This window comes from Chrysemys picta, chromosome 19, assembly GCF_011386835.1.
Source record: "Chrysemys picta bellii isolate R12L10 chromosome 19, ASM1138683v2, whole genome shotgun sequence".
Taxonomy (NCBI): domain Eukaryota; kingdom Metazoa; phylum Chordata; order Testudines; family Emydidae; genus Chrysemys; species Chrysemys picta.
In genome coordinates this window covers 1,588,095-1,606,682 of record NC_088809.1, presented here as the reverse complement: position 1 = coordinate 1,606,682, position 18,588 = coordinate 1,588,095, and the positions used below count along the sequence as shown (strand labels likewise).

Below are 18,588 nucleotides of genomic sequence, written 5' to 3'. Positions count from 1 at the left end.
GCCTCTCCCCGCCCCCAGGGGCTGCCCAGCGGGTCTGGCTGGTCGGTTCCCCAGACTCACCCCTGAGGAGCGAGGAAGGAAAGGCAGCAGGATGAAGCCTGATAAATACAAGAAGAGTTTATTGAAAAAGTGTGAAGGCAGCAGGGCCGGGGCAGCGCCGCACCCAGAACAATAAATAACAGCCGCCCTCCCCTGGGAGCGAGCGACATGGAAGACGCCCCGGCGACAAGACACACGCGCCCAGCCCAGCCCGCAAGGGAGAGGCGGGGCCGGTGCTCACAAAACATGGCTGTGGGGAGGGGCCCTCGGCCCTCCGGGGTCCCTGAGACAGCAGGAGGGAGACGGAGTCTGGGGGCCCTGGCAGCTGCATACAAAGCGCCGTGGGGCCTGCCGGTTCCTCGGGCTGTTCTGGGCCTCCCTGGGGGGCTTGCCAGAGCACCAAGGGGCTGGTAGCTACAAGGGGACCCCTCACTGGGGCTCCCTGTTAGGGCTTCATTGCAAAGGCCTCATGGGAGGGGAGGGAAGAGGGTCCCTGTCCCGCTACATGGCTCCTGTGTTGTCCAGGCCTCTCGGGGGCTCTGGGGGGCTGCAGGGCACAGGGGCGAGTCCCACCCCGAGCGGGGCAGCCTGCAGGGAGCCCCAGGCACTGTTCCCTCCTCAGGAGGGGAGGGGAACGTCATCAGGCCAGCTGATTGGAGGAGAGCTTGGGTCCCAGTGGAGATCAGGTAGATCCACTTTCTGCCAATGGGATGGCAGCTTAGAAGCCCCAGATCCCAGGGGGTGATGCCACTGCCACTATCTGGATAGCACCCCCCCCCCCAGTGGGCCCCACTCCAGGGCTTGTGGGTGGTGGAGGGGGGGCTGGGGTTCCCCTGGGCCCAGCAGCAACGCTGCCCCACAGAGGCTGTGTTTCACTCTGATGGAGTGCGGGCTGGGGGCAGCAGCGATCAGCCTGCCCGGGCCCCGTGGTTGTCCTGAGAGCCAGCCCCTGGGAACAGGTCTGCAAGGGCCGGGCCCACTCTCCTTCCCACCCACTGTCTGCAGGGCCTCTCCCTGCACCCCACGGCTAGCTCTAGCCACGGCACCGAGTCTCAGCTGGCGGGGCCCAGGGCTGCACTGGCTCCAGTACACGCCAACTGCAGGAAACCTGCTCGCTCGGGACAGTCCCTGCTCAGGAGGGAGCTGCCAGGCCGCTGGGGCAGAAACACCAAGAGGGCCCAGTCAGACACAAGCCCACGGTGCCCTCAGGCTGCTGTCGACTGCAGTGACAGCCGGGCTGAGCGCCGGGCCCGGGTAACGTCTCCATGCCACGCCGAGCCCCAGACTCAGGCCAGGATTCGCGGTGGGATCTCCACCGAGGCCTTGATGAAGACGGTGTTGTCCCGCACGTAGTTGCGCTTCTTGATGTCCTCGTGTGAGATGAACTTGGGGTACCCGAAGCCCAGGGTGCTCTCATCCAGGGAGCTGCGGGAGGTCCCCGGCTTCTGGAAATTCTTCCAGTTGGGGTCGGGGTTGAAGGTCTCGGTGATGTGCTGGGGCTTGGACAGCGAGGGGTCGCTCTGGTCCAGCAGGGAGAAGGTGACGCGGTAGGAGAAGGGCCACTCCAGGAGGTTGTCGTACTGGCCCGGCAGCACCCGGATGTAGACGGACAGGTGGCTGCCTTCCCCGCTGCCGTTCCCGTTGAGGAACACGGACACCTGCAGCTTGTAGCCGTAGCGGTGGGTGTAGAAGGGCGGGCTGAAGAACTCGTAGTTGCTCCGCACTTTGGAGTCCTGCAGCTTGCGGGCGTAGTCTGCGATCTTCCAGATCAGGACCCCGTCGCTGCTGACCGACAGCTCCTCCACATCCTGCCGCAGCTCCTGGATCTCCTGCCGCTGCCGGCTCACCAGCGAGCACACCATGCCCAGGTGCACCTTGGTGCTGTCGTCCAGGTGCCGGCTCATGGCCAGCTTGGGGCACTGCATGGAGGAAGGAGCAAGCAATCACTGGGGTGCAGCACAGAGGACAGGGAAGGGGCGGTGCTGGGGGAACAGTGAGACCCCGGGGGAGGGAGCTCCAGCAGTTGCCTGTGCGCTCGGGGGGGGCAGCACTGGCTCTGGCCAGGCGCAGCTGGATGGGGGCAGAGGGCAGGAGGCAGCACTCACCCGATGTTTGCAGCCAGCGTCTTTGAACGGGCACAGCACCATGGCTGTGGTGCAGTTCTCCTTCAGGTGCCTGGACAGGTCTTCTCTGGCGATGCTGGGTGTCCCGCACTGGTTGGGGCAGGACACAGGGTAGCGGGGACACTGGTACTGGTGATTCTGGGGGCAGAGCGGAGGCGCTGTTAGCTGGAGTAACGCTCCCTCAGGGACGGGCTGGGCCCTTCGCCCAGACCCATTCAGCGCAGCAGCCGCCTGGGACCCGACCCGGACCCCCCGCCCCCAGGCCCCAGCACCCCCACCCCCCCGCAGGGCCCTGCCTCACCTGGATGGTGTCAAAGACAAACTGCTTGGTGCAGTAGGGGCAGGGCTGGGTGCGCTTGGGGCAGTCGGCCAGCGTGTGCTGGGACAGCAGCCGACGCATCATGCGGGCCCCGCACTTGTTCTCGCAGTACACGCTCTCCTGGGGGCACACGCCCTGGTGATTCTGGGGGGACAAGAGCAGGATGAGCTGGTGCCGGGGACCATCACCCACGGGGCCACCCCTGTATCACCCCAGCCCCCCAGGGACCCGTCCCCGCACTGCTCCAGGGGGCCCCTTGGGGGCCATCCCAGCACTGCCCCTGCCCCGTGCCAGGGACCCCAGCTCCCCACACTGCTCCAGGAGGCCCCTTGGGGGCCATCCCAGCACTGCCCCTGCCCCGTGCTAGGGACCCCAGCTCCCTGCACCAGGGGGACCCCGTGAGGCCACCCCCGTGCTGCCTCGGCTCCTGCGAGGGACCCCGCGGGGCCATCCCCGCATTGCCCCAGCCCCCCACGAGGGACCCCAGCTCCCCACGAGGGACCCCAGCTCCCCGCACCAGGGGAACCCCATGAGGCTGCCCCCGCACTGCCTCTGCTCCCGCGAGGCCGCCCCCACACCACCCCTGCCCCCGCACGGGTTCCCGGCTCCCCACACCTCGTAGGCCTCGCCGGTGAAGTCGCTGGCGCAGAACTCACACTTGACGCGGCGCTTGGGGCAGTCGTGCTGCAGGTGGTCGGGCAGGTCACGCCGGCTCAGCTTGATGCTGCAGCGGTTGGGACACGGGATCACATTGAAGCCGCACGTGCTGAGATGGGGCTGGCGAGACAGGACAGTGTGTGTGTGTGCGCGTGTGTGTGTGTGTGCGTGTGTGCGCGATCACAGCCCAGCGCCAAACCCACCCTCGCGCCCCCTCCCCCTCACCTGCAGGTGCTTGATGGGCCCGCTCCAGCGGCAGCCCTCTTCGCTGTGGATGCAGCGGATGGGGAGGCTCAGCACTTGCGTCTCCAGCTCGGGGTCCGGGTAGATCTGGGGAAAGGGGGACAGAGACCAGGGGACTTGCACCGTGGGGCAGAACAGGACTGTGCCCAGCCCAAGGGCACCAGCCACCCCCCCGAGCACAGGGAGTCCCACAGAGCTGGCTGGGGCAGGGCGTTCCTGGCGCGGCCAGGGGGTCCTGGGGCCCAAGGCAGACAGAGCGAGTGTGGACACGTCCCCTGCCCCTCCCCGGGGTGTTGGTCTCCCCTGCTGGCCCAGTGTCCTGGCTTTGAGCCTCCCCCTTCCGAGCTGCTCCACATACAAGCATCATAGCTCTAAATCTACCTGCCCTGAGAGGTGCCCGCCTGAGCCACTGGGCTGCCCACAACCTGCAATGCCCTGTCCACGAGGGAGAGGCTGGACGAACCTGTCTGGGAACCACTTAGCTCAGGGTTAAATTAACCCCCCTCCTCGTGTCCAGGGCTGGGCCAGCAGGGGCTGCGGGTCGGGATTGAGGGGCACCGCAGAGCTGGGGCGGGGGGAGGAGGTGTCCCAGGACTGGGCTAACAGGGGGCTGCGGGTCGGGATTGAGGGGCACCGCAGAGCTGGGGGAAGGAAGTTTTGACAGCACCTGCCCCATTAGCATTTCTCTTACAAACCAACCCATGGGAGGGGAGGGCAGGGACTGGGTCTTGGCTCCAAGGGCTGGAGGAAACAAGCCAGATGCCCAGGGCCCTTGCCGGGCCCAGGAGTTGTGGCTGGATGTCCTTGGGCCCCCAAGCCCATAGTGCCCTCCCCCCCCCATGGGGTGGAGCAGTTTCCTGCTGGCTGGCAGGGGCTCTCTCGTGCAGCCTTTCTTGGGAGAGGTGCCAGTTTCCCAGTGCGGCTGCACAAAGGGTTCTCTTGCCTCAGAGCACCGTTGGCACCACAGCCTGTGCCAGGCCTGCCAATACACACTCCAAGGGCGGTCTGTGTGTGTGTGGGGGGGGGTCCCTGTCCAGCACTGTTTGCCACATGGACTTGCGCAGCCCGACCCCCCAGGCCAGGGAAGGCCCAGGCCCCAGGCTGAAGCTGGGTGTGGAGAGGAGACCTGATGCAGGGTCCCCCATGGGCCCGTTGGGGCAGCCCAGACGCTGCTCCTTGCGCTGGGCCCAGATTCAGCGCGGTCCAGGCTCAGATACGGAAGCCCTGCAGTTAGAGCCCAGGCTGTGGGGAAGGGGGAGATTCAGCTCCCCACGCGCTGGCTGACCTCCCTGCGGGACGGCTCGCCCCCAACTCCATGGCCAAGCCCTGATGGGGCACCAAGCTCCCCTCCCCGTGGGCTGGTGGGGACTCACCTTGGCGTAGTCGAGGGGCAGCTGATCCTCTGGACACTTGAAGACGCCTTCACTGCAAAAGAAACGAGCCAAGGTCAAAGTTGGGGGGACAGCAGGGCTCCCTGGGGGGCAAAGTGGGAATTTTCTGTCATTTTTTAAAAAGCCCTCTGTGTGCCTCAGTTTCCCCTACACATGGCACTTCCCCCGAGCAGGGGAAAGGACTAGGTTTGCTCTGAGTGCAGGTGAAGACACAGAGGTGTGTGCGACACCTCCCTGTCCGAGTCATTTGACATGTCCCAGCCATGCCCAAGCTCCCCGGGCCCTGCGAGGGACACAAGTGAACCGAATGCCTCCTTCTCTGCTCAGCCTCCGGGGCACATGGTCCCACAAGCTGCCCCAGCTACTCTTCCACAGAGGAGGGAAAACAGCCAAGAACGGTCGTGTTCTGCCCCCCCAGAGCCCAGGCTCTGCTCAACGCCATCAGCGCCACGGGGTTAGAGTGTCCGCGCCTGTAACGCCAGGTCCGCTTCTCCCATGGGCCCGACCCCTCCTAGGGTGTGACCCACCTTCCCTGCCAGCCTCTGCAGGGCAGGACGGGACCATTCCCAGAGCAGCCGGTGGGCAGGAGACGCTTCGGGGAGGCAGGTGGGGCCAGGGGAGAGACCTGTCCCTGAACATAGGTGGAGCCGGGCCCCCGGGCCCTGAATATTTCTGGAACCTGGGCACCATGGGCCCATGTAACTCGCTGCCCCCCCCAGGGGAAAGCAGGGCAGATGCTCCCAGCCCTGGGCGCTCAGGGCTCTGCAGTCCAGGACAACAGGCCGAGGAGCCCCATTGTCTGGCTCTGCAGCCAGGTGCTAAACGCCTCCCAGGCTCCAGTCGAGGTGAGAAATCTGCCACTGCACAGCGGGAGCCGATCCCGCCCTTCTGCAGCTGCTCGCCAGATGTTGGGGGGGGGAACGGACACACGTGCTGCCAGGCAGCCCAGGGGCTCCTGGTTTCCAGGAAACCGCCAGTGCTCAGTCCCATCCAGCCATGCAGCTCACCCAGCCTCTGACCCTGGGATCGCGGGGGGCGGGGGCCCTATGTGCATAGCTCAGAGACAGGTCACCCCCGTGCCCTTCCCCGTGGATGAGCCCTGGACTGAGAAGGGTCTGGGAGGGGAGACAGCTGGGAGGTCCAAGAAGGGAAGAGGCAACAGGACCCTGGTGGAGCGTCTGCTGCCCACGCCCCATGTACCTCGCCCAGCTGGCCAGTAATAGCAGCCCAGGTGCTCCCGCGTGGGGCAGGTGGCGGCGTTTTCCTGCCGAGCATCTAGCCAACTGGAGGTGCGGAGGAAGGCCAGGCAAAGCCGGCGCCGGTTAGTGCCTTCCCCAAAGCCAGCCCCCCACCTGGAAGCACAGCAGGCTCCCCCCAGAGCTGCCCCTCACCTGCCAGGGGCCAGGCCCACAGAAACCTGTGCCCCACGGGAGGGAAGGGGAGTTGCCGCTTGTCCACTGATCAGCTTCCGGAGGCGCCAAAACCAGCACAAGGCACCTGCCTGGGGGACGCTGTGCTGGGTCCCTCTCCGCAGACAGCCTACGTGGGGCTGGCCCACAGCACAGTGGTGCCTCTCGCAGAGGGCGCCTGAGCCTGCAGCCAGCACCACTGCTGTTTGCAGACCTTTCCCCAAGCCAGTGCCCGGATTCAGGGCTCCCCCTCCTCAGGAAGCCGTGGGCCGGGAGCCAGGCAGCTGGATTTTCCCAGCCCATCCTTCAGGCTTCTCTGGCGAGGAAACGTGCCCTGTATGTGAACCTGCCCCCGCGCGCTCCAGGCAGCTGTGCTCAGCTCCAGATGTTACCCCTGACCTCATGGAGCCGGCAGCAGCCGCAGCAGTGAACACTCAGCCCCCCAACAGAGCCCCGGGAAAGGAGGGGGTCCCATGAGAATGGCCTTGCCCAGCACTGGGCCCCCCAGCTCCCTGCGCTGACAGGCCACAGCATGTGTGCGAGGCGCAGGCAGACCAGGACTGCCACGGCCAGGAGGGGAGAGGGGCCTGGCTGCAGCGACGTGGGGGCAGGTGCCACAGAGCACTCAGCTCCCCGAGCTAATCTAGCAGGACCATGGGGAGCAGGGGCTGCACTCCAGGCCCCAGGGACACCCAGCTCCAAGCACACGGCTGCCCGTTAGGCCGGGCCAGGCCCCGGGCTCCTTGCCCCGCAGGGCAGAGCAAGGCACAGCCAATGCCAGGCAGGGAGTGTAAACACCTTCCCTGCATGACAAAGGTCAGAAACCCAGTGGGCGTCACTCCCGCAGGCAGCGCCTCCCTGTGAGTCATGGGGCAGGGTGGGGGCTGACTACGTAAACTTCCCCCTCCCCTGCCAGGCCTGGCTCCCCCGGCACAGGCTGGATTGGCACATGCAGCCCCTGGCACCCCCTGCGGGTCCCAGCGCTAGAGCCCTGCACAGAGCCGGGCCAGTGATCACTGCAGCAGGGGATTTACTCCCCCCCCCCCACCCGCCCAGGCCCAGCTCAGCCAGCTGCTCCTCCCCTCCCCCAGGTCCCATGGCCTCCTCTCCTCCTCCCCAGCTGCTGGGTATGTTACAGGAACCTGATGGAAATAAACAGAGACTCCGGAGCGCGGCACTGTATTCCTTGCAATTCGAGCGCCCGCCCGCTGCTTCTGAGCCCCAGGAGAGACCGAGGGAGGCCAGAGCAGGGGGGCTCCCACCTGGCCCCTGCACAGATTACGGGTTTTATCAAGGCTCACGAGCAGTGATTTCTGGCCCTGGAAATGCCCCTACCCCACCCCCATCCCCACTCCTAGCAGATGCTGCTCCCCCCCCACCCCATCAACTCCCCCGCTGGACAAACAGGGATGGGAAGGGCCCAGGAACAGGTGTCCCTCAGCCAGACTGCCAGCTGCTGCCCGCCTGGGATTCCCAGCGTGCTGAGACAGCAGCAGTCGCCCCACGGAGACCAACAGCTGGTGCCAGCCTGGGCCAAGCACACCAAGAATCGCACTGTGCCTCGGCCAGCCCGGCAGGCAGCAGGCCCCTGCCCAGGGCCCCTCCCGAGGGGGCTGAAGGGGTTGCTTCGCCTGCCCTGGGCTCCCCCATGCACATCCGGCGAGGGCCCACCCTGGGCAATGCTCTGCTCTGCCAGCCTGCATGCGGCCAGCCCCCCGGCTCAGATCTCTGCCCTCTCTCAGGCACTGAACAGGGAGCTGCGGCTGGAAGACACCAGGGCCCTGACCTGGAGGCTGGATGCAGAGCCCCACAGCGAGTGGTGGAGGGGCAGGGGGCACCAGCACAGAATCTGCAGCTACGCATGGGCCAAGGCAGCGCGGAAAAATGCCCAACCTTTGCCCTACAGTGAAATCTGCTCCCAGGCCAAGGGCAGAGGAACAGCAGGCCTCCAAGAAGCCAGCCCAGCCCTTCCCTTCCCTTCCCCCCCGGAGTCACCAACACGCAGCAGCTCCCTGGTCTCACCTGGGACCACTAGGAGCTTGGCTGCACTTGCCAGGTTCTTGGAGAACCCCGAGCACAAGGAGATCAAGGCGGGGGGGCCCTGCCCTCGCCTCCCCCCTCCTCCAGCCCAGCTGCACGGCACCCTGCCTCAGGCTTGCAACGCAGCCAGTCCTACCTGCCTCCCTGTGGTGAGCGTCCAGGACAAGGCCTGGGGCGCGCTGGCACAGCAAGACTGGCCCCCGCCTGCCATAGGAGCGCAGGGAGGCTGGCAGCCGCTCTCCAGACACGACAGGGTTACAGCTCCGGCAGTGCTAAATCGCTCGGCCAGAATTAAGAAGCTGCCAGACGAGAAGAGCAGCACGTGACTGTGTGTTCCCAGGGGCCTGGCCCGCCAGCAATGCACACAGGAGCCAATCGGGCAGGTCAAAGCCCCAGCCCACATGGCAAGCAGCCACAGTGCATTTGCCCTACACAGCTGAACAGCAGCTCTGCTGAACTGTGCTCACGGCAACCAGAACTGCCACACCTGGGACCACAGAGACACCACCACAGCCCTGCCCAGGAGAGGGGACACCCTCCGTGGGCACCGCCACCTGTCACAGCCCATAGACTCCGGGACTTTAAGGCTAGAAGGGACCATCGTGATCTGCTAGTCTGGCCTCCTGCACATCGCAGGCCACAGAATCTCGCCCACCCACTACTGTAACAGCCCCCGACCTCTGATAATATTCAGTCCTGCCACGAGGGCCGGGGGCTGGACTAGACGACCTCTCAAGATCCCTCCCAGTTCTGCGATTCCGGCTGAGTTACTGACATCCTCAAATCACGCTTTAAAATCTTCAAGTTACAGAGAATCCCCCACTGACACTAGTTTAAACCTGCAAGTGCCCCAGGCCCCAGAGGGAGGTGAAAACCCACCAGGATCTCTGCCAACCTGACCCGGGGGAAAACTTCCTGACCCCAGAGATGGTGATCAATTAGACCCTGAGCACGTGGGTGAGACCCACCAGCCAGACACCTGGGAAAGAATTCGCTGCAGTAACTCAGATCCCTCAGGTAACCCAGGTATTGCTGTTGGCAGTCACAGGTGGGCAGTCCCTTGTCCCATTCCCTCCACAAACTGATCGGCCTCAGGCTTGAAGCCAGTTGGATGTTCCCCCCCCCCAAAACTTGTTGCTGGCCAGTTTATAGCCTTGTGTTCACCTTGGCGCTTACCTCCAACAACGCCCTCCCACCCTGGCCCAGAGAGCGCCTGTGGGCGCCCAGGCGAGAGCACACAGGGCACGTGGAGCAGAGACACCGCCCCATGGGGCGAGGACGGGAACAGCAGCGTTTCATACAGCCTAACCAGGGCTGGAGGAACGAGCAGGGGGCCAAGGGGCAGCTGTGGAGACAGGAGAGGAGCAAGGCATGGAGCAGGTTTGAGCAGCGGGGAAGGAGACACAGAGACTTAATTCCAGGTGTTCCAGCCCAGAGGTCTGACTGGGCCAGGCTCCCACTGCAAAGCTAGGATCTCTGACCCATAGCAGGGGCCGGCTGGCAGGGCTGCCCCCCACGCCCTCTTCCTGGAGCAACAGCTCCTGTGCTTCCCAGGATGCCTTGTGGAGCTGGACAGGAAACTGCACCTGCCCTTCCCTCATAGGCCCATGTAACACTTCTGCACGCAGGGAGCTACAGGAACATGTGGGGCCACGGGCAACTGGGAGGGCGCTGTACAGTCGGGGCTTCCCTTCCCAACTCCCAGGGATGGTTCACACGTCCTGGCCTCCAACTCACCCCCTTGGCCGGGTTATTTCTACAGGAGGAAAAGCTTTTCCTGATGCCAGGCAGAGCCCTGGCCCCACGGCTGCTCTAGAACGAGGGCTAGTCAGACCCCAGCACTCAGCCCGACCCCTGGCACTCAGCCCCTCTGCACATCGCTGCTGGGGTCCCCCCGCAGACGCACCAAGAGGGAAACCACCAGGTTTCCGCCAATACGGCTGGGTGGCTTCCTTGCCACCTGAGCCCAGCTCCCTGTTTGTTTGGGCGGCGCCGTTCCTGTGGGGACAGTTGCTGGGCAGCGAGGGGAAAGAAGGCCCCAGCCGGAGCAGCAGGCTGCATGGAAGCAGGGCGCTCGCCAGGGAGCAGCCAGCGACCTCCACACCCCTGAGCGTGCTGCAAGGAGCCAGCTGTGAAATGGAACCTGCCCCCCCCCAGCATGCAGAGGGACCCCCGGGGACAGAGCCGAGCCGGTTCAGACAGCAGGCTGGCGCTGCCCCCTCGACAGCCACTCCCACAGCTGGGCACAGCTCAGACAGCGCCAGCCTCGGCTCTGGCCTGGATTCCATGCCCAGAAGAGGCAACGAAGCCGAGGGCGAGGATTATGGGCGAAGGGCGAACAATGCTCCTTGGAAAGGCTGGAGCAGGCTGTGTTTGGGGGGAGCCCTGCGCCCTGCTAAGCAGTGTGGGGGCCTGGCTCGCACCAGCAGCCCTAGTCCAGACTGGGCACAGGCACATGGCCTAGGCTAGCTCCAGGCGACCCGGCGGGAACCCGGCGGCTCCAGCAGCGTATTACGCTCCTACCCCAGCGCCGTGCACAGAGCAAGGGTTAACCAGCACAGAGTGGAGCAGGCTGCAGGTCCCACCCGGCGGGGTGGGGGGAGAACTGACATAATCCCCAACAAAGCCTGCTCACTCCAGCACGGCTGGCTGGGCAGAGAATGTGCTGAGGCAGCAGTTCGGGAGTTCAGTGAGTGAAGTCCTTGCCTTTGACCGTCCCTGAACACGGAGCAGTCTGAAGGCCGGGCTGCCCAAGGGGGGAGGAGGATCACAGCACCCTCACTGGAACCCTGCTCCGTTCCAGGTGCCAGCAGCGAGCTCAGCCAGGCACCCTGCCCGAGTCAGCTCCAAGCCCACGCCCCTTGCCACACCACGGGGGCTGGGAACAATAGCCTGGAGCAGGGTCAGCACCTTCCGAGGGTCAACAGAGATCCCCTGAGGCAGCAGGACATGTGAGAGCCAGGGACAGAACCCAGGAGTCCTGACTCCCAGCCCCCTGCTCCAAGCCAGTAGACATCTCCCCTCTTCCCTCCCTGACATTAGAAATCCTAACTCGAGCCAAGAGCCGGACGCAGGCCCCAGGCAGCATCAGTGCAGGTGACCCAGGAAATAAGTCAGCTTCCAGCTGCCCCCAGCCACAGCCCAGTCACCCCCAGCACCAGAGGATGGAGCGAGCCTCCCTTGAGGAACCCCCCGTTTTGCACAAATTAAGTTCCTCTTGGCTTCATGTGGCACTCGGCTGGCTCCTCCCAAGAGTCAGCTGCCTTGGGGACTCTCCAGCTCTGCTCAGCGGAAGGGTGCCCTGCCAGAGGGGTCACCCCCCAAGTGGGGCTGGGGTCAGGGGCTGGTGAATGGGACCATCGGACAGCAGAAACAGACAGTTTACAGAGGGCTCAGCTCCTTGGTGCAGCCCAAGGCCCGGTCTCACTCCGCTCCCGGCTCTGGACCGAGCAATCACAAAACGCTTTCCGAATTCCTGGCTATGCAACCAGCCCGGCAAGGTTCAGCTGGGCAGGACTGGGCCTGCCCGGCCCCCACACCACCAGGAGGGCAGAGCGCCACGGGGGCTGGGGAGACACTGCTGTGAGCCGCAGCCAGCCCTCGCGCCATTAGCCCGATGGCAGCTGCAAGCAATGCCTGGAGCACATCCCTGCACACCTCCGAAGTGCCCAGCGAGCTCGCATCCTGCCATGGCACTCCGCACCAGCCCCTCTGGGGAGTGGGGCCGCGGGGGTAGCGCATTTCCCTTGGCCAATAGCCCCACCAGCAGGGGGAGACAGCAAGCCACGCAGAGCCCAGCTCTGCTGGCGAGGGGACGCTGCACCCTGGGACAGGCTCCTGCAGGAGGGGTGCTGACGGGGCAGCCCAGGCGCCAGGGTAGGACAGTTCCTCACCCTACAGGAGCTGTGCTTCTTCCAGACGTGGTGAGTGCAGCTTCATAGAGGAGCCCATACACCTTGTGTGCAGGAGACCACTTTCTTTGGGGCTGGCAGCGTCCCTCAGGGCCACACACGTGCTCTGTGCCTCTGTGTGCTCCCAGACAGCGGCCGGGCAGCAAACCCCCCTCACAACTCAAACCCGGGTGGTCGAGGGCTCTTGAGAGCAGGGACAAGGGCCGGTACATGTCGAGGGCCGGTCTTCCGCTGGTGGGGCCAACGCTCATGGCAGCATCAGTAGTGCTGGGCCAGGAAGCATCAACGTCTGGTCCTTCCCCGCCCCCGCTGCAGGCAGGGCTGGGAGGACTTGCTGTGCCTATGGGAAGACCCAACGTCCCTCAGGGCAGGGCTGCCACCCCTCGGGCTGTGCTGGCTTTGGCGTCAGGGAACGTGCGGGTTGGACATGCACCAGGTTGGGTCTCGCTGCCACGGGCATTAAATGGAAACTGAGGCGAGTCACAGCCACCCCTCCCATTATGCCCCCGTGCAGGAGCACAAGGTGCACACGCAGCCCTGCCAGTCACGAGAAACCAGGCCTTGCGTGCGAGGCACATGCACCCCTTTAGTGGGATCCGTGCTGACACGGTTCGGGTCCTGCTCACAGGCCCCAGTGCCAATTTCGGGCTCCTCATTACCAAGACGGGTTTAGTTAACTCTGGGCAATGCCGCAGAGACTCAGGCTGCTGTGCTGGTCGGTGGGCCTGGGCATCCGTCACAGGGAGCACGGCCATGGCCCAGGGGCCAGCAGTGGGTCCTGGCACCAACCTGTGCTCTAGTCCTCCCCCATCGCACAGACACTCTGCCCCAGAGATCCCACAGCTGCCTGCTTTGCACTGGGTGACAGTGGAGTCAGACACCAAGGGGTTAAACACGAATCATTCTACACAAACACAGATCTCAGCAGTGGAGGGGCTTCCGTCGCCCCCAGCCCCGCCCTGAGCCCCCAGACAGGAGCCTCAGACAGGGAGCTACAGGCTGCTGGGGTATCAGGCTGGAGAACATGAATGAATCAGACCCCCGGGGGCTCTGCTGAACCAGGCCCCGGCCTGAGCGCCGATAGGCTGTGCTGCCTGTCACTCCGCCTGGCCTCATTCAGGTAGAGAGCAACTGGGCAGCAGAAGGCAGAGGACTGGCTGGTGGCTCTGGGAGAGTTCAGAGATGCACTCCAGGCTCCCCGCCAAGGCTGTGGACAGCCGGACAGCCTGAGACGCTGCTTGCCCAGCAGGGGAGGGGGGACCTGGGACAGCACATGCCAAGCGCTGGCAGCAATTTGGCAATTCTAGTTTCACGCCCAGTCTCAGGCTGCGAGCTGCAGAACTGCTCAGCGAGCCGTGGAAAGCGGCTGCCCCATGCACGGGATCCCCAATGGCAGGGTTTAAAAGCTGTGGTGTGGACAGGGCTCAAGCACCAATTGGAAGACTCTGCTTTTTAAGTCCGTGTTGCAATTGCTGAGAGCCTGCTGGGCTGGGGCTCTTCAGGGAAGTCCGGCAAGGGCTGAAATAAATCCCATTTGACACTTATTTCCCAGCAGTGTCCCCAGCACAACAGGCACAGGGATCCCAAAAGCCCTGGATGCACCGGGAATAGGACTCTGCCCACTGCCACTGCATGGGCTGCTGACCCCGCACTGCCTCTCACAGCCTTTATCCCCCTCCCCGACGCCTCTCCTAAGCCAGTGCACAGCTCCCAGCCCTGCCCACACCTGCAGCTGCTCTACTGTGATCTGTCCAGAGCCTCAGCCAGAGGCCAGGACCCCACTGTGCCAGGTGCTGTACACAGCCCAGGTTCTCAGCAGGGTCTGCCCATTTCCAGGGGCTTGCTCACTGCAGCAGACCCGGAGAGAACGCTGGAGCCAAAACCTCCACATGGAGCCGAAGGGTCTAAGGGCAAACAATCCTATGGGCCCGCAGCGGGGTGGGATGTAGCCTGGCTGAGCGCTGGCTCCTCTGAGAGGGTCTTGCCCTGGACAAGGGTTTCCCCTCTCTGTGCCCCACCTTCAGAACCTACTTCTGCTCCCTGCCCCCCAGATGGCAGGGAACCCGCTGGTCTCCAGTCAAACGGAGGAGGGCCCAGGGTGGGGTGAGCCGGGGAAGCAGCTGCTGAGATGGGCACATAGCCAGCCATGTTTGCAGCGTCCTTCCCGCTGCCAGGCCATGTGGGGCAGGCAGAGGGGGCTGCGGTGTGGCTGGTATCGGGGAGGGATGTTCAAACAAAGGGTGTCAGGGGGCAGAGAGCAGAACGGACAGGATAGCGCCACCGCCCGCGGCAGAGGCAGTGCCTGGAACGCACCAGAGTGTGAGGCTGCCAGGACTGACAGGTGAACCCCCACCCCCACAGACTGAGCCCACGCCAAGGAAAAGGGGCTTCCTGGGAAGCCAGCGAGAACTGAGAGCCAAGAGCAGGACAGCCCGCAGCTAGGGCCTGAGAGATGGAGAAACACGAGACTGTATATCCTGGGTAGGGGCTGCCTGGTCCCAGTCACCATGTGGCGAGCACCCGGCTTCTCGCTCCGCAAACCTGGGGCTCCTACCACCACCTTGTACGTGGGCCAGGCAGGAGGGCAACTGGGACATCCCCTGTGCTGCCCCATTGGAGGCTTTGGAGTGCAGGGACCCAGCCTGGAAAGCGCGGCGGGGAGGAAGGGGGGAACAAGGCTGCCATTACCCACAGGGACCCCCAGCCGCCCTTTGCAAGGCTAGGGCACAACGGGAGAGCGACTGGGACCTGCTCCCCAGATGGTGCTGGGCTGGGCCAGGCCAGCTGGGAGCACCGGGGGAGCAGAGGCAGGAGACAGGGCAGGGCCGGGCCGGGCAGCAGCTCCCAGCAGTGCTACACCCGGGCTCGGCTTGCGGGAGCCGGGCAGCTCGGGCGGGCAGGAGCAGCCACGTGGCTCGGCGTCCGGGCTCTCCGGGCGCAGGTGGTTGTCATGGTGTGACGGGCAGAGCCCAGGTCTGGTCTCGCCCCCCGGGGGCCTCGGGCCACGCCTGACACTTGGATCTCAGCCCCGCGGTCAGTTCTGCTCCACGCCCCCGGGCCGCCCAGCCCCAGGCTCGCCAGACACCGCAGCTCCTCCGGCGACGGCTCCGCACCTGCCCCTGGCGCGTCACGAAAGCAGCGAGTTTCGGCCCCACCTCCCCCAGCGCGCCGCGCCCGGGCCCGGCAGCCGCGAGCGACCCAGGGCCGGGCCGGGTGTCCCGGGCTGCAAAGCACCTGGCGGCCCGCGGGCGGGGGGTGCCGTGCGGGGCGCGGGGCCAGGCTGGCACCAGCCGCAGCGGAACCAACAGCCCCGGGCAGGAGCCGGGCTCGTCTCCCCTCTGCCCCGGGCCGCAGCGAGCCCCGCACGGTCCCAGTTCCCGCACCTGGCGCCGGGGCAGCGAGAGCCGCGACCCCGGAGGTGGCCGGGGCGCTACGCGGGGCTCCCCCCGCCTGACGTCACAAAGGGAACTCTGACATCACAATCCCCCCCCCCCACTGCCCCACGGGGCGGCCAAAGGTCCCGCGAGCCCCGGGGGCTCGCCAGGGCCAGCGCGCGGCGGGACTCTGCCCGCTCCCGCCCCCTGCCCCGGGCCGAGCCCGCCCGAGCCCCCTGCCCCGGGCCGAGCCCGCACCTGAGGAACTCCTGCAGGCAGGTGTCGCAGAAGCGGTGGCCGCAGGTGGAGACCTGCACGGGCTCCCGCATGGCCTTGCCGCACAGCGGGCACAGCAGCCGCCGCTTCGGCTTCTCCAGGAACTTGTAGTCGAAGCCGGGCATGGTGGGGCCGGGCCGGCGCCGCTCCCCCGCGCCTCCCGGGCACCGACTGGGGCCGCGCCGCGCCGCTCGGCGGCTCAGGGTCCGGCGGGCGGCTCCGCCCAGGGCGGGCCCGGGCTCCGCGTGGTCCTAGCGCCCGCCCCCCGCCTCGGGGGCTGCACCGGGGCAGCGGCTCTGGGGCCTTCCCGGCTCGGCCCCGGGGGTAAGGCCACACCGGCTGCTCCCGGCCCTGCCCCGTAGTCAGGTCACCGCATCTTCTTCCACCAGGCGTCGGGGGCAGGGCGGGGTCGCTCCGCGGCGGGTTTCACAGCCCCCGTTCGGCTGGCAGAGGGTCCGAGTCCGGAGCCAGGCCAGGGACACCCCCTGCCCCCGGGGGCCCAGGCCTGGCCGGCAGGGGGGCCGGTTCTGTGCTAGTCTTGGCTCTGCCACGTGTTCACTGGGTGTCCTTGGTTGAGTCACTGACACCCTGTGCCTCAGTGTCCCCCGCTGGGGCTGTTTACTTACCTGTGCCTGGAGGAGGCATTAGCTCTGGTCTGACTGGGCTTCCCAGTGACTAGTGGGTGTGGTGGCCCAGCAGTCACTGGCTCAGCACCCGGGGGCGATTACTTCCCTGGGTTGTTTCTCCCTGACTAGCCCTTTTCTTTCTCCGCACTGAATCGCTCCCAGTACCAGGCTAACCACACTCCAGTTTCCTCTCCCGGCTCCGCACAGCCACCCAAACCCTGATCTGCGGCACATGGCTACAGTCAGGGGAGAAGGGCGCCATCTAGCGAGCACACCTGTTGCCTGCACAAATTGTTAAACCTTGCACATCTGGAGCAAGGTGAGACTACCCACAGCGGTTCTCAAACTGTGGGTCGGGACCCCATTTTAATGGGGTCACCAGGATTGCCTTAGAGTTGCTGGGGCCCAGAGCCAAAGAGCTTCAACCCTGGGCAGCAGGACTAGGTTACAGGCCCCCTGCCTGGGGCTGAAGCCCTTGGGCTTTGCTCCCCGCCCCCAGGCCTATGGGGCTTAGGCTTCAGTCCGTCCCCCCCTTCCTGGGGTCATGTAGTAATTTTTGTTGTCAGAAGGGGCTTGCAGTGCAATGAAGTTTGAGACCCCCTGCACTAGACAATCCTTTTCAGGCGAATACGGTGCTGCATGGCTCCCTAGGCTACAGCGAGCACAAAGTTCTGCAGTGACCCCTGTGGCTAATCTCAAACAACTGTTTTGTGCGCTCCTGAGATGTATACATCCACCCCACCGAAGGACATTCGCCCCAGTGCTGATGAGGGCAAAGAAAAATCCCGTTCCCTGTTTTCCAATTTCTCTCCATCACTCTCCATGCAAATCCTCAAGACGCACAGCTGAGCCCCTCTTCCCCTGGGCAGTACCCTTGGGGGGGCCCTGCTCGGACTGCATGGCCAGCTATGCCCAGCAGGCAACAGCCTTCCTGCCCAGCGTCTCACCTTTTTCTCAAAGAGTTTGGAGGGAGGCTAAGACAATGAGCAGAGCCAGACTAAAACTACCACCCTCCAGCCTCCACTTGGTGCTCTCAGAAACCAAAGCAGCATGTAGGCATATTTGTCCCTTTCCCCAGAGGCTGGCAGAACAGGTCCAACCACCGTTTGCTGCCCACCGGCTGACAGGGTGAGGAGCAGGTGTCTGGAGTCTAACCAGACCGTGCTCTAGTCCTTGTCCCATTGAGGGTAGCAGTTGCTATGGTAACTTTTGGGTTTAGTTTTCCAATAGCAAATGGAACACGGGAGGGATTCCTGAGGTAAATCCCCATCGTGACGCTTGCTGCTCATGTTGTTCTCCCCAAAAAGTCTTGTTAAAACTAAGAATCGGTCTGAGTCTGCCTGGTGGGAGCAAAACCCAGACCCCCTGCATTTGCTAGAACCAAGGCAGGCACAAAACTTGTGGGGTGCAGGCTGCAGCCTCCCATACACAGCCCACGGGGATATGGGGTGGGGATGATATCCCAGGGAATCAGGCCCTGTGCTAGCAGCTTAATCTGCCACATGCATGGTCGTGCCCTACCTGCTGTCAAGCACCTGGATATATGACAAATGGGTGAAACGAATGGGGGCCTCCGAATTTAAAAGAGGGTCTCTGCCAGGAGTGCACTGGGATCCCTCTCCAGCAGACTGGGCACCAACCCGGCTGGAACCGCAGGCCCTTAACAGCCCTGGCTGATTGTGTGCGGCTGGAGACCAGTCCTTTCCTAAGATAGGCAGGAAAGGTTAACAAACAGCTTTGTAAAGGCAGGGAGCTGGTGGCAGAGTGGGCTAAACTTTAACCAGCAGGAATTTGCTCCCTCACTTTCCCAGAGCGCCTGGAAACGCTACACGTGAGAGATTAACCGCCGGTGGCCTTAGGAGAGCAGGCTGGGAAATACCATTAGAAAACTGGGCACATCTGGAGCTTGTTGATTGGCCCCCGACGATGTCCCACCCGGTCTGGCATGCTGGGTACCTGGCCCATGGCGTGTGGGTAACTATTCTTCCCACTCAGTTTTCTAGTAGCCACAAAACTCTTCAGGCAGGGAGCAGGTCCCAGGGGAGCTCTGCATTCCCTTCCTGGTTCTGCCACTGAGTCACAGCATGACCTTGCATTACCGTTCTGCCAGTGTCAGGGAAGCCAGATACGATGGGATTATCCCCTAAGCCCTCCTATAGCAGAGATGGCTCTTAGCCCTT

At 64.5% G+C, this 18,588-nt stretch overlaps 1 protein-coding gene across 1 annotated transcript; it reads right to left on the bottom strand.

Moving 5' to 3' along the window:
• Positions 1-102: 102 nt before the first annotated feature.
• Positions 103-16,015, bottom strand: TRAF4 (TNF receptor associated factor 4). The gene is made up of 7 exons (XM_065573262.1): positions 15,765-16,015; positions 4,755-4,806; positions 3,364-3,468; positions 3,097-3,258; positions 2,464-2,625; positions 2,145-2,300; positions 103-1,958 (listed from the first exon to the last, which is right to left on the bottom strand). Exons 1-7 carry the CDS (start codon positions 15,905-15,907, stop codon positions 1,326-1,328), a joined length of 1,413 nt encoding a protein of 470 aa, XP_065429334.1. The 5' UTR covers positions 15,908-16,015; the 3' UTR covers positions 103-1,325.
• Positions 16,016-18,588: the final 2,573 nt, after the last annotated feature.